Consider the following 13,078-nt stretch of genomic DNA (forward strand, 5'->3'; position numbering starts at 1 on the left):
CACAACACCAGGTTATAGTCTAACAGGTTTATTTGAAATCACAAGCTTTCGGAGCGCTGCCCCTTCATCAGGTAAAGTCTTCACTTGACTTCACCTTCCATCTCACCTGATGATGCGGCAATTCTCCAAAAGCTTGTAATAAACCGAGTGGTCTATAACCTGGTGTTGACCTGGTCCACCCCAGTCCCACACCAGGACCTCGACATTGTCTCTCCTTAACAGTCCGGCTGTAATTCTCAAACTACGCCCCTCATTCTAGAATCTCCAAAAAATGGAAGTAGCTTCTCTTTATCTACCTTGTCCTTTCCTGATAATATCCGGAAGACTTCAATAAAATCACCCTTAACCTTCTAAAGTCTGGAGAAATTTGTCTAATCTCTCCTCATAACTTAACCCCTGAAGTCCAAGTACCATTCTTGTAAACCTTAGTTATTCTCCCTCCAAGGACAGTCTATCCTTCCTGAGGTGTGGTGCCCTGATCTGCTCACGGTGTTTCACGGGAGGTCTAACCAAGGTTTTGCATGCCTTTTGTGACATGTATTTTTAGATTCACTCTGATATCCTCAAGAGCAGTCCTGTAATAAACAGCAGCCCAGGAAGAGAGAGGTCAGCATTCCAGAAACCCTTTGGAATTGGGTGTATACTTGAAAAGGAATAGGCCTACAGGCCTTAGAGGAAAGGAGGAAGGGAGTGGAACTAAGTACATATTGCCTTCAAAGCAGAGTCAATATAGACACAAAGGGCCGAATGGTCTCCTTCTGTAAGAATCAGTGATTCCACCATCTCCATGTGTTGTATAACGCTGTCTTTTTCCTTCCCATCTCCAGGTCTTTGAGGAGAATCCTCTCCTGAAGACATATCCACCCTTCTCTCTGAGAAATGCCAATCTCACTCACCCGTTAATACAAACCGACCAGCAGATGCAACCCAACACCGCCCTGCTCTCCCTCGTCATGATGGTTGGCACATTCTTCATTGCGTATTTCATGAGAAAATTCCGGAACAGCCGGTTTCTAGGAGGGAACGTGAGTATGTGGAATGCCGACTTTGAAGATTGGGGTAAATTCTCCAAAAAAATGGAAGTAGTTTCTTTTTACCTACCATGTCCTTTCCTGATAATATCTTGAAGACTTCAATCAAATCACCCTTAACCTTCTAAAATCTGGAGAAAAAGATTTCACTAATGTCCTTTAGAGAAGGGAATCTGCAATCCTCACTCATCTGGCGTACATGTGACTCCAAACCGATAAAGAAAGATCATAAGAAATAGGAGCAAGAGGATTAGGCCTTTAGGCCCCTTGAGTCTGCTTCCCCCTTCAATAGGATCATGGCTGATCCGATATTCCTTATGTCCACTTTCCTGTCCTTTCCCAGTAACCCTTGATGCCCCGACTGATCATGAACCTGTCTCTGCCTTCAATATACACAAGGACTCTGCCCCCACAGCTCTCTGTAGCAAGGAGTTCCAAAGACTCCCAATCCCCTGAGAGAAAATATTGCTCCTCATCCAGTCTCAATTTGATGCCCCTTTATTCTGAGACCAAGCCCTCTCGTCTCAACATATTTAGCTTTACTCATAAGACAATCCCTCCATAACAGGGATCATCCCAATGGGCCTTCTCTGATCTACCTCCAATGAAATGATGTCTTTCCTTAAGTAAGTGCATGTAAACTGCTCTCAGTGCTCCCGATGTGGTCTCCCCAGCACCTTGTACAGTTTGCAGTAAGACTTCCCTACTCTTACACTCCAACCCTCTTGAAATAAGGGCTAACATTCCATGAACCCTTCCTGATTCCCTGCTGCCCCTAGCTTTTTGTGTTTCTGGTACAAGTCCCCTCCCTTTGCGTTGCAGTTTTCTGCAGTTTCCCTCTAGTTAAATAATACTCTGTTCTTTTGTTCTTCCTTCCAAAATGAACAACTTCCTTTTTTCCCACGTTGTCCTCCATTTGCCAGTCTTTCACCTACCGACTGAACCTGTCAATGTCTCTCAGTAACTTGTCTGGAACACTCTGTCGGGATACTGTTTGTATCACCCCCACAGCCAATAGAGCTGCCCTTTAATACTGCGCAGGAACAGAGTTTGTGCTCTAGCCCTTCACATACTGACCCCTGTCACCACACAAGTCACCAGCAACAGAAAGAGCGATGAGGAGTCAGGTGGTGAAAGGTTTGGCCAAGGAGATCAGTTTTAAGGAGCATTGTAAAGGAAAGAGAGAGAGAGATGGCAGAGAGTTTCATAAAACATTTCACACAATGTGAGCACAGCTGATCTGTTTGAACTCCACCTTCCACAGTCCTGTCTACCCCAGACATCCCTTTGACCCCTCCCCCCCCCTCTCGTCTGACAAGACTCCATCTACCTCCACCTTCAAAATGTCTCAGTGTCTTCTCAGGCAATGAGATACAAAGTCACGTGACATTCCGAATATTAATAATACAAATCAAGCACTTTCATCACAAGGGGCATGGGAAGAGATTAGAACATGAGGAGTGAGGTGTTTCCAGACCGGGAGAGCTACTGAGTAACAACGTTCTCAAATTGGTGACCTTCATTGGGTATAGAACATAGAAAAATACAGCGCAGTACAGGCCCTTCGGCCCTCGATGTTGCGCCAATCCCAGCCCACCTAACCTACACTAGCCCACTTTCCTCCATATGCCTATCCAATGCCCGTTTAAATGCCCATAAAGAGGGAGAGTCCACCACTGTTACTGGCAGGGCATTCCATGAACTCACGACTCGCTGAGTAAAGAATCTACCCCTAACATCAGTCCTATACCAACCACCCCTTAATTGACATGGCCACAATTAGTTGCCCTAGAATGGGGCATTTTGTGAGCTAATCCCAAAGAGCCAGTTAAGATCAACCATATTGTATGGACCTGGAGTTACATGGAGGCCTGACAGGGTGAAGCCAATTTCCTCCCGGCATCATTACAGCAATTAGTGATAACAGTGCGGTACTATTTCCTGATCACTCGATTTCAGCTCCTTGAATTTAAATCCCCCTCTGCTAGTATGGGATTTGGACCTGTGTCCCTCAATTCATTAGCCCCAGCATTACAGTCAGAGGACAAGACCACCAGAGCACCAGCTTTCCACATGGAGAGGGTGGAGCCAGGGGTCTCTGAGGGAGCAGTCTGATTCTGACAGGGGGACTGAAGAAGGTCTCAGTTCTACCTCCACATTGTCAACTCCCGCGTAATGGAGGAATGAAGTTCTCTACCATGACCACAGGATCTAATGTGATTTCCTTCACCCTCACCCAGGCCCGGCGCATCATTGGAGACTTTGGGATTCCCATTGCGATCCTGGTGATGGTCCTTGTGGATATCTCTATCACAGACACATACACTGAGGTAAATGTGTGGCTATTGATCACACCATGCGTCTGTGTCCTACTGCGTATTAGTCTGTGTGTTTTACTCTGAGTGCATTTGTGTCATGTATTTGTGGGAATGTTACCATGTCTGTAAGATGAATTGGCTGTCTTACCACGTATTTATGTATATTTGTGTGTGCATGCATATGTGTGTGTGTGTGTGTGTGTGTGTGTGTATCTTATTGTGTGTACGTTTGTGTCTCACCACCTGTGTGTGTGCACAAAGTGTTCTTACTATGTGTGTATGTGTCTTACCATGTACAGGCATGCCTGTGTGTAAATGTGTTTTACCGTATATTTGTGTGTTACTGTGTGTGTTTGTCTGTGCACTTGTGTGTGTCTTACTGTGTGTTTGTGTGTGGGTGTTACTGTGTGTGTGTTACCATGTGTATGAGTGTGTGTACATATGTGTCCGTGTATCTTACTATGCGCGTGCGTGGGTCTGTGTGTGTGTTACTCTGTGGGGCTGGGTGTGTGTATGTATGTGGATGTGTCTGTGTCTGTGTGTTTGTCCACCTGTGTGTGACTTACCCTGTGCCTTTGTCGATGTGAGTTGGAGTGGAATGGGAATGGAAGGGCAGCATTTAGTGACACAGTCATAGAGATCTATAGGAGGCCCTTCAGCCCATCACCATCCTGTTCAATTCCTTCCACCCAAGCTATGCAAGCAAAGAATCAATGAGGAGTAAGACATTTGAGAATTAGAATTGGATTAGTCCAGCCTTTCTCGTCGAGGTTGCAATTCACTGTCTGGCTCATGGTGAATGAAATGGAAATGAGAGAGACACACGGTTGGTGTGTTGCCTCCCAGATGCCAGGGATCGTGATTTCTCGGATCGTGTTTTCAACATCCTTGAGGGGAAGGGGGAGCAGCCCCAAGTCGTGGTCCACATAGGCACCCACGACATAGATAAGAAGAGAGATGGAGATTTAAGGCAGAAATTCAGGGAGCTAGGGTGGAAGTTTAGAGCTAGGACGAACAGAGTTGTTGTCTCTGGTTTGTTGCCCGTACCATGTGCTAGTGTGGCGAGGAACAAGGGGAGAGAGGAGCTGAACATGCGGCTACAGGGATGGTGCAGGAGGGAGGGGTTTGGATTCTCGGATAATTGGAGCTCTCTCTGGGGAAGGTGAGACCTCTACAAACAGGATGGTCTTCACCTGAACCAGAAAGGTACCAATATCCCCGGGGGGAGATTTGCTACTGCTCTTCGGGTGAGTTTAAACTAATGCAGAGAGGGGATGGGAAGCTGAATTGTAGTTCCATTGTACGGGAGATTGAGGGCACTGAGGTCAGGGATAGGCTTACAAGGTCTCAAGAGGGCACCGGTAATCAGGATGTTTGTTTGAAATGTGTCTACTTCAACGCCAGAAGCATCCGGAATAAGGTGGGTGAACTTGCAGCATGGATTGATACCTGGGACTTTGATGTTGTTGAAAATTTGTTGCTGGTTAAAGCACAGCAGGTTAGGCAGCATCCAAGGAACAGGAAATTCGACGTTTCGGCCCGAAACGTCGAATTTCCTGTTCTTTGGATGCTGCCTAACCTGCTGTGCTTTAACCAGCAACACATTTTCAGCTCTGATCTCCAGCATCTGCAGACCTCACTTTTTACTTCGATGTTGTGGCCATTTCAGAGACATGGCTAGAGGGGGGATAGGAATGGTTGTTGCAGATTCTGGGATTTAGATGTTTCAGTAAGAACAGAAAAGATGGTAAAAAGAGGAGGCGGAGGGGGTGGTGGCATTGTTAATCAAGGGTAATATTACAGCAGCTGAGATCACGTTTAAGGACTCATCCACTGAGGTAATTGGGGCTGAGGTTAGATACAGGAAAGGAGAGGCCCCTCTGTTGGGAGTTTTCTAAAGGCCTCTGAATTGTTCAGAGGAGGAAAGGATAGCAAAGGTGATTCTCAATAGGAGCGAGAGCGACAGGGTAGTTGTTATGGGGGACTGTAACTTCTCCAACATTGACTGGGAATACTATAGTTCAAGTACTTTAGTTGGGTCAGTTTTTGTTCAATGTGTGCAGGAGGGTTTTCTGACACAGTACATAGACAAGCCAACAAGGGGTGAGGCCACATTAGATTTGGTATCGGGTAATGAACCCGGCCAGGTGTTAGATTTTGAGGTAGGTGAACGCTTTGGCGATAGTGACCACAATTTGGTTATGTTTACAATAGCAATGGGTATATATGGCAGGGAAAGAGGCATAACGGGGGGAAAGGCAATTATAATGTGACCAGGCAAGATTTAGGATGCAGGGGATGGGCACTCCTGAAATGTAGAGCTCATTCAAGGAACAGCTCCTGCAGGTCTTTGGTACATATATACCTATCAGGCAGGGAGGTAGTTGTCAAGAGAGGGAGCCATGGTTTACTAATTAAGTTGAGAAAGAAGAAGGCTTAATGTGAGGATGAGGCGTGAAGGCTCAGATAGGGGGCTTGAAAGTTATGGGTTAGCCAGAAAAGATCTAAAGAGAGGTCTAAGAAAAGCCAGGAAGGGACATGAAAAGTCATTGGCGGATAGGTTCAAGGAAAACCCTAAGGCCTTCTATAGGTATTTCAGGAATAAAAGAATGACTAGGGTAAGATTTGGGCCAATCAAAGACAGTAGTGGGAAGATGTGTGTGGAATCTGAGGACAAAGGGGAAGCGCTTAATGAATACTTTTCATCAGTATTCACATTGGAAAGGGCAATGTTAGTGAGAATACGGAGATACAGGCTACAAGATTAGATGGAATTGAGGTTGACAAAGAGGAGGTTTTAGCAATTTTGGAAGATCTGAAAATAGGTAGGACCCCTGGGCCAGATGGGACTTATCCTCGGATTCTCTGGGAAGCCAAGGAAGAGATTACAGAGCCTCTGGCTTTGATCTTTGTGTCGTCATTGTTGACAGGAGTAGTGCCAGAAGACTGGAGGATAGCAAATGTTGTTCCTTTGTTTAAGAAGGGGAGTCAGGACAGCCCTGGTAATTATAGGCCAGTGAGTCTTACTTCGGTTGTGGGTATGGTTTTGGAAAAGGTTATAAGAGATAGGATTTATAATCATCTAGACAGGAATATGTTGATTAGGGATAGTCAACATGGTTTTGTGAAGGGTAGGTCGTGCCTCACTAACCTTATTCGAGAAGGTGGCAAAACAGGTGGATGATGGTAAAGCAGTTGATGTGGACTTCAGTAAGGCATTTGATAAGGTTCCACACAGTAAGCTATTGAATAAAATATGAAGTTTCAGGATTGAAGGTGATTTAATGGTTTGGATCAGAAATTGGCTGATGGGAAATGTTCATCCTGGAGCTCAGTTACCAGTGGTGTACCGCAAGGATCTGCTTTGGGTCCACTGCTGTTTGTCATTTTTATAAATGATCTGAATGAGTGCGTAAAAGGATGGGTTAGTAAATTTCGCTGGTGACACTAAGGTAGGTAGAGTTGTGGATATTGCTGAAGGATGTTGTGGGTTACAGAGGGACATAGATAAAATGCAGAGCTGGGCTGAGAGGTGGCAAATGGAGTTTAATGTGGAAAAATGTGAGGTAGTTCACTTTGGATGAAGTAACAGCAATGCAGAGTACTGGGCTAATGGTAAAATTCTTGGCAGTGCAGATGAACAGAGAGATCTTGGTGTCCAGGTGCATAAATCCCTTAAAGTTGCCAACCAGGTTGATAGGGTTGTTAAGAAGGCATATGATGTGTTGGTGTTTATTGGTAGGGGGATTGAGTTTCGGAGCCCCAAGTTCATGCTGCAGCTGTACAAGACACTGGTGCGGCCGCACTTGGAGTATTGTGTACAGTTCTGGTCACCACATTATAGGAAGGATGTGGAAGCTTTGGAAAGGGTTCAGAGGAGATTTACTAGGATGTTGCCTGGTCTGAAGAGAAGGTCTTATGAGGAAAGGCTGAGGGACTTGAGGCTGTTTTCGTTAGAGGGAAGAAGGTTGAGAGGTGACTTAATCTAGACATATAAGATAATCAGAGGGTTAGATAGGGTGGGCAGTGAGAGCCTTTTTCCTCGGATGGTGATGGCCAGCACGAGGGGACATAGCTTTAAACTGAGGCATGATAGATTTTGGACAGATATCAGGGATAGATTCTTCACTCAGAGAGTATTGGGGCGTGGAAAGGCCTGCCTGCAACAGTAGTAGACTCACTGACATTAAGGGCATTTAAATGGGCATTGGACATACATATGGATAATAATGGAGCAGTGTAGGTTAGATGGGCATCAGATTAATTTCACAGGTCGGCGCAACATCGAGGGCCGAAGGGCCTGTACTGCGCTGTAACATTCTATGTTCTAAGTGTCAGAAATCTCTGTGTATTGGAGTACTCAGTAAGGGAGAGGCACATTTGCAAAGCTTTGGAATCTTCTACCTCTCAAGGCAGATCAAGAATGTTAAATCCCTAATTGCCCTTGAACTGAGCGGCTCAATGGTCAGTCCAGAGGGCATTTAAGAGTCAACCACTTCACTGTGCGTCTGGAGTCACATGTTGGCCAGACTGGGTAAAGATGGCAGATTTCCCTCCCTCAAGGGCATTAGTGAACCAGATGGGTTTTACAGCAATCATCAGCTTTCCATTCACTTTCAGTTCCATATTGTATCCATTACTTTTAAATTTCACCGGGTGACGTGGTGGGTCTTGAACCCCCTGACCCCACAGCGTTAGCATCGGCCTCTGGATGACCAGTCTAGTGGCACTGCCTTGGCACCACCATCTACCCCAAAAGCAAAACTGAGGACGACATAAAATCATTCGCAAGGCCATGCCAAGGGGCCATTACGAAAATCTGAGGATGGAGAAGGGTAGGAGATATATGGAATTCTCTCGTGCTGTCTCCTGATGGATCTCAGCTCAATAACCACTTCCAAATCCGCTTGATTGGTTTCCATGAGTGGGGGTGGTGGCCTAATGGTATTATTGCTAGACTGCTAATACTGAGACCCAGGTAACGTTCTGGGACCCAGGTTCGCATCCCACTACATCAAATGGTGGAATTTAAATTCAATGTAAATCTGGAATTAAGAGTCAAATGATTAATCCATTGTCAGAAATGGTTTGCTAATGCCCTTTAGGGAAGGAAACTGCCATCTAGCCCAGAGGACTCAACATTGAGTTCTTTAGTTTCAAATAACGTCCCTTCCCTTCCCTCCCGCTCCTCCCTTCCACCAACCAGATTCATTCTTCCCATTGACCAACTAGGTTGTACCTTCTGCCTGCCTTCACCTATCCCCACTTCACCACTCTGCACCCACCACTCCCTTTATCTGCAGCTCCCCTCACACCCACCCCCATCCCTGAAGAGGGTTACACCTGAAATGTTGACCTCTCCACCTCCTGATGCTGCCTGGCTTGTTGTGTTCATCCAGCCTCCTGCCTGTCTATCCTTACCTGGTCTGGCCTACATGTGACTCCAGACCCACCACAATTTGGTTGGCTCTTAGCTGCCCTCTGGGGCAATTAGGGATGGACAATAAATGCTGACCTAGCCAGAGACACCTTCATCCCATGAGTGAGTAAAAAAAAATGAAGAAAGGATGAGGTGGGGGGGAAGGGAAAAAAGGCCATCGCAAAGGGATGGCATTGTGTTTGGGCAGGATGGGAAGGCAACTTGTGGTGCCTGGACAGCAGGAGGGAGCTGTGGCTGGTCTACTCTGCTGACACTGACCTGTTTCTCGCTCTGCAGAAACTGAACGTGCCTCTGGAATTTTCCGTCACCTCCCCGGAGAAGCGAGGCTGGTTCATCCACCCAATGGGGAAGGATCAGGACTTCCCAATATGGATGATCTTCGGCTCAGTGATTCCGGCCTTGCTGCTCTTCATCCTGATCTTCATGGAGACCAACATCACCACGTGAGTACAACCCTCTACACGGCACCCCTCACCACCACCACCCCCCACCCCCCCCCCCCCCCCACCCCCCACCTCCCAACTCCGGCTATACCCCACGACGGAGTCCCTCCTGTGTGACCAGTGCCCCCACCTCAGACACATCAGCAATTGGACCCAACTTCTCACATTGTTAAATAAACCGAGGTATCACCCGAGAATGTAATCAAACAACTAACACCGAGTAACAGGGGAACAGCCAAAGCACAGTCAGAGAGAGAGATATGAGGAGCATCTTAATGGAGGGGGAAGAGAGAGAGAGAGAGAGAGAGAGAGAGAGAGAGATAGAGATAGAAAGAAAGAGAGAGCTTTAGCGAGTGAGTCAGGAGCTTGGGACCCAGGCAGCTGATATCAGGCCTCCAAGTAGTTAGAGATAGTTAAGAGGTCGTAAGACACCCATAAGAAAAAGAAACTGGCGTAGGCCATTTGGCCCCTCAACCCTGCTCCACCATTCAATAGGACCATGGCTGATCCGACATTCCTCATGTTCACTTTCCTGCCCCTTCCCACTAACCCTGGATTCCCAACTGCTCAAGAACCTCTCCATCTCAGCCTTGAACATACATGAGGACCCTACCCCCACAGCTCTGTGTGGTAAGGAGTTCCAAAGATTATCAACCACTTGGGAGAAGGAATTCTTCCTCATCTCAGTCTTAGATAGGCGCATCTTTATTCTGAGACTGTGCCCTCTGGTCCTAGACTCTTCCCATGAAAGGAAACATCCTCTCAGCATTGACCTTGTCAAGCCCCTCAAGAATCCTGAAGGTGTTAAGGTCAAAATTGGAACAGCACAGAAATCTCAGAGGGTTTATGGGGGCTCAAGGAGGTTACAAAGATAGGGAGGGACGTCGGAGTTGGAAGAGGAGGTTATCGTGATAGGAAGGAGTGTAGAGGCTGGAGGAGGTTACAGTAATAGGGAGGGCAGAGAGGCTGGAGGAGATTGCAGAGAAACTGATGATAGTAGGGTCTGGAGGAGGTGACAGGGATAAGGAGCATGTAGGTTTTTGGAGGAGGTCACAAAGATGGTGAGGGGTGTTGGGCTGGAGGAGGTGACAGAGGTAGGGAGGGGGGTGGGGAGGTTACAGAGATAATGAGGAGTGTAGGGCTGGAGGAGGTGACAGAGGTAGGGAGGGGGGTGGGGAGGTTACAGAGATAATGAGGAGTGTAGGGCTGGAGGAGGTGACAGAGGTAGGGAGGGGGGTGGGGAGGTTACAGAGATAATGAGGAGTGTAGGGCTGGAGGAGGTGACAGAGGTAGGCAGGGGTGTGGAGGTGGTTACAGAGATAATGAGGGGTGTAGGGCTGGAGGAGGTGACAGAGGTAGGGAGGGATGTGGGGGAGGTTACAGAGATAATGAGGGGTGTAGGGCTGGAGGAAGTGAGAGACGTAGGGAGGTTACAGAGATAATGAGGGGTGTAGGGGCTGGAGGAAGTGACAAAGGTAGGGAGGAGTGTAGGGGCTGGAGGAGGTGACAGAGATAGGGAGGGTGTAGAGGCTGGAAGAGGAAGTTACATAGATAGGGAGGGACGAGGGACTGGTGAAAGTTACACAGGAAGGCAGAAAATGAGACAATTGAGGAATCGTAAACATGGATGAGAATTTTAAATTTGATCTGTCACGAGAATTGGAGCCAGGAGGGAGAATAATATGTGCTGGCATGTGGGGCAGGTATCTGCACTGTTATTGACATAGCTGTCAGCAATTGGCTGAGGGACAGGCACCAGAAAACAGGAATGGTTTCAAATTCGTGTCCCACAGGGACCTGTGTTGGGGCCTCAATTATTCCCAAGATTTATTAATCCCTTGGAATAATGGCATAAAAGTCTTATTCCAAATCTGCTGATGACACAAAGTTAGGCAGCATTGTAGACAGTGTGGATGATAACATAAAATTACAAAGAGAGATTGATAGACTCGGTGAATGGGCAAAACTGTAGCAGATGGAGTACAATGTAAGCTGGAGTAAAACTATTAAAAAGGAGATTCATGATGTGGAGGTGCCAGTGTTGGAATGGGGTGGACAAAGTTAAAAATCACACAGCACCAGGTTATAGTCCAACAGGTTTATTTGGAAGCACTAGCTTTCAGAGCGATGCTCCTTCATCAGGTGGTTGTGGAGAATGTCTTGGGAATGTAATTTGGGGGAAGTTCTGGGATTTACCTGTCAAACCAGCATTTCCCATTCTAAAAGATGAAAGTGTTTAATCTAAGATTGTTTACTGTGTCACATCTCCCTGACACTGGACCCCTTTGGCTATAAATTCCGTGAGAATGACCTTACCCTCCACAATCACCTAATGAAGGAGCAGCGCTCTGAAAGCTAGTGCTTCCAAATAAACCTGTTGGACCATAACCTGATGCTGTGTGATTTTTAACTAAAAAAGATAAGTCAGGGCACTTTCTAGATGAAACAAAGTTAAAGACAGTGAATGTCCAAGGAGAGGGTTCAGATGCATAGACACTTAAAATATTACAACCAGCTGCAGAAAATAATCAAGAAATCTGATAGAATGCTGGCCTTGATATCTAGAGACCTGGAGTACAAGGATGTAGATATTATGCTGCAGTTATACAGAACCCCGGATAGACCCCATGGTGAGCAGACCTGGGTACCACACCTTAGGAAGGATGTTGGTTTCGATCCAATGTCTCTTTGCCAGAACTGACGAAGAAAGTTGATCAGTTCTGATGAAGAGTCACCGGGCTCAAAATGTTAACTCTGCCTTCTTCCCATAGAGTCAAAGCGTGTGGTGCTGGAAAAGCTCAGCAGGTCAGGCAGCATCCGAGGAGCAGCAGTAAACCTCACTTTCTCTCTTTCTTCCCATAGAGGCTGCTGGACTTGCTGTGACTCTCCAGAAATGTCTGTTATTGTTTCAGATCTCCTCCAACATCTGCCATTCTTTGTTTTATTTAAACTAGGATGAAGAGATTGACCTTGGGTGGGGGTGGGGAGGGGGAGGGTGTGGGGGGGGGGGGGGGGGGGAGAGTACATGCAGGTTTACAAGAATGATACCTGAACTTCAGGGGTGAGATTGGAGGAGAGATTGTACAAATGAGGTCTGTTTTCTCAGACTGTAGAAGGTTAAGGGGTGATCTGGTGAAGTCAGGTAGAGACAGGGCAGATATAGAGAAACTGTTTCCATTGGTGGGGGATTCTAGAATGAGGGGATAGTCTGAGAATGAGGCCCAGATCATTCAGGAGAGTGGGGAGTGTTGCTGAACAAAGAGACCTTGGAGTGCAGGTTCATAGCTCCTTGAAAGTGGAGTCGCAGGTAGATAAGATAGTGAAGGCGGCGTTTGGTATGCTTTCCTTTATTGGTCAGCGCATTGAGTACAGGAGTTGGGAGGTCATGTTGCGGCTGTACTGGACGTTGGGTAGGCCACTTTTGGAAGACTGCATTCAGTTCTGGTCTCCCTGCTATAGGAAGGATATTGTGAGATTTGAAAGTGTTCAGAAAACATTTACAAGGATGTTGCCAGGGTTGGAGGATTTGATTTATAGGGAGAGGCTGAACAGGCTGGGGCTGTTTTCCCTGGAGTGTTGGAGGCTGAGGGGTGACCTTATAGAGGTTTATAAAATCACAAGGGGCATGGATAGGGTAAATAGGCAAAGTCTTTTCCCTGGGGTGGGGAGTCCTGAACTAGAGGGCATAGGTTTAGGGTGAGAGGGGAAAGATATAATAAGGGGCAACTCTTTCACGCAGAGGGTGGTACGTGTATGGAATGAGCTGCCAGAGGAAACGGTGGAGGCTGGTACAATTGCAACATTTAAGAGGCATTTGGATGGGTATATGAATAGGAAGGGTTTAGA

At 46.8% G+C, this 13,078-nt stretch overlaps 1 protein-coding gene across 1 annotated transcript in view; it reads left to right on the forward strand.

Annotated features, from left to right (window-relative positions):
* Positions 1-13,078, forward strand: part of LOC132817312 (anion exchange protein 3-like) — a 136,994-nt gene that overhangs the window by 97,811 nt on the left and 26,105 nt on the right. The window contains exons 15-17 of the mRNA XM_060827723.1: positions 828-1,025; positions 3,272-3,361; positions 9,066-9,232. Of these exons, the coding sequence (XP_060683706.1) occupies positions 828-1,025; positions 3,272-3,361; positions 9,066-9,232 (455 nt within the window). The remainder of the gene's footprint in view (positions 1-827; positions 1,026-3,271; positions 3,362-9,065; positions 9,233-13,078) is intronic.

The sequence above is a fragment of the Hemiscyllium ocellatum genome, chromosome 7 (genome assembly GCF_020745735.1).
Source record: "Hemiscyllium ocellatum isolate sHemOce1 chromosome 7, sHemOce1.pat.X.cur, whole genome shotgun sequence".
Classification (NCBI taxonomy): Eukaryota; Metazoa; Chordata; class Chondrichthyes; order Orectolobiformes; family Hemiscylliidae; genus Hemiscyllium; species Hemiscyllium ocellatum.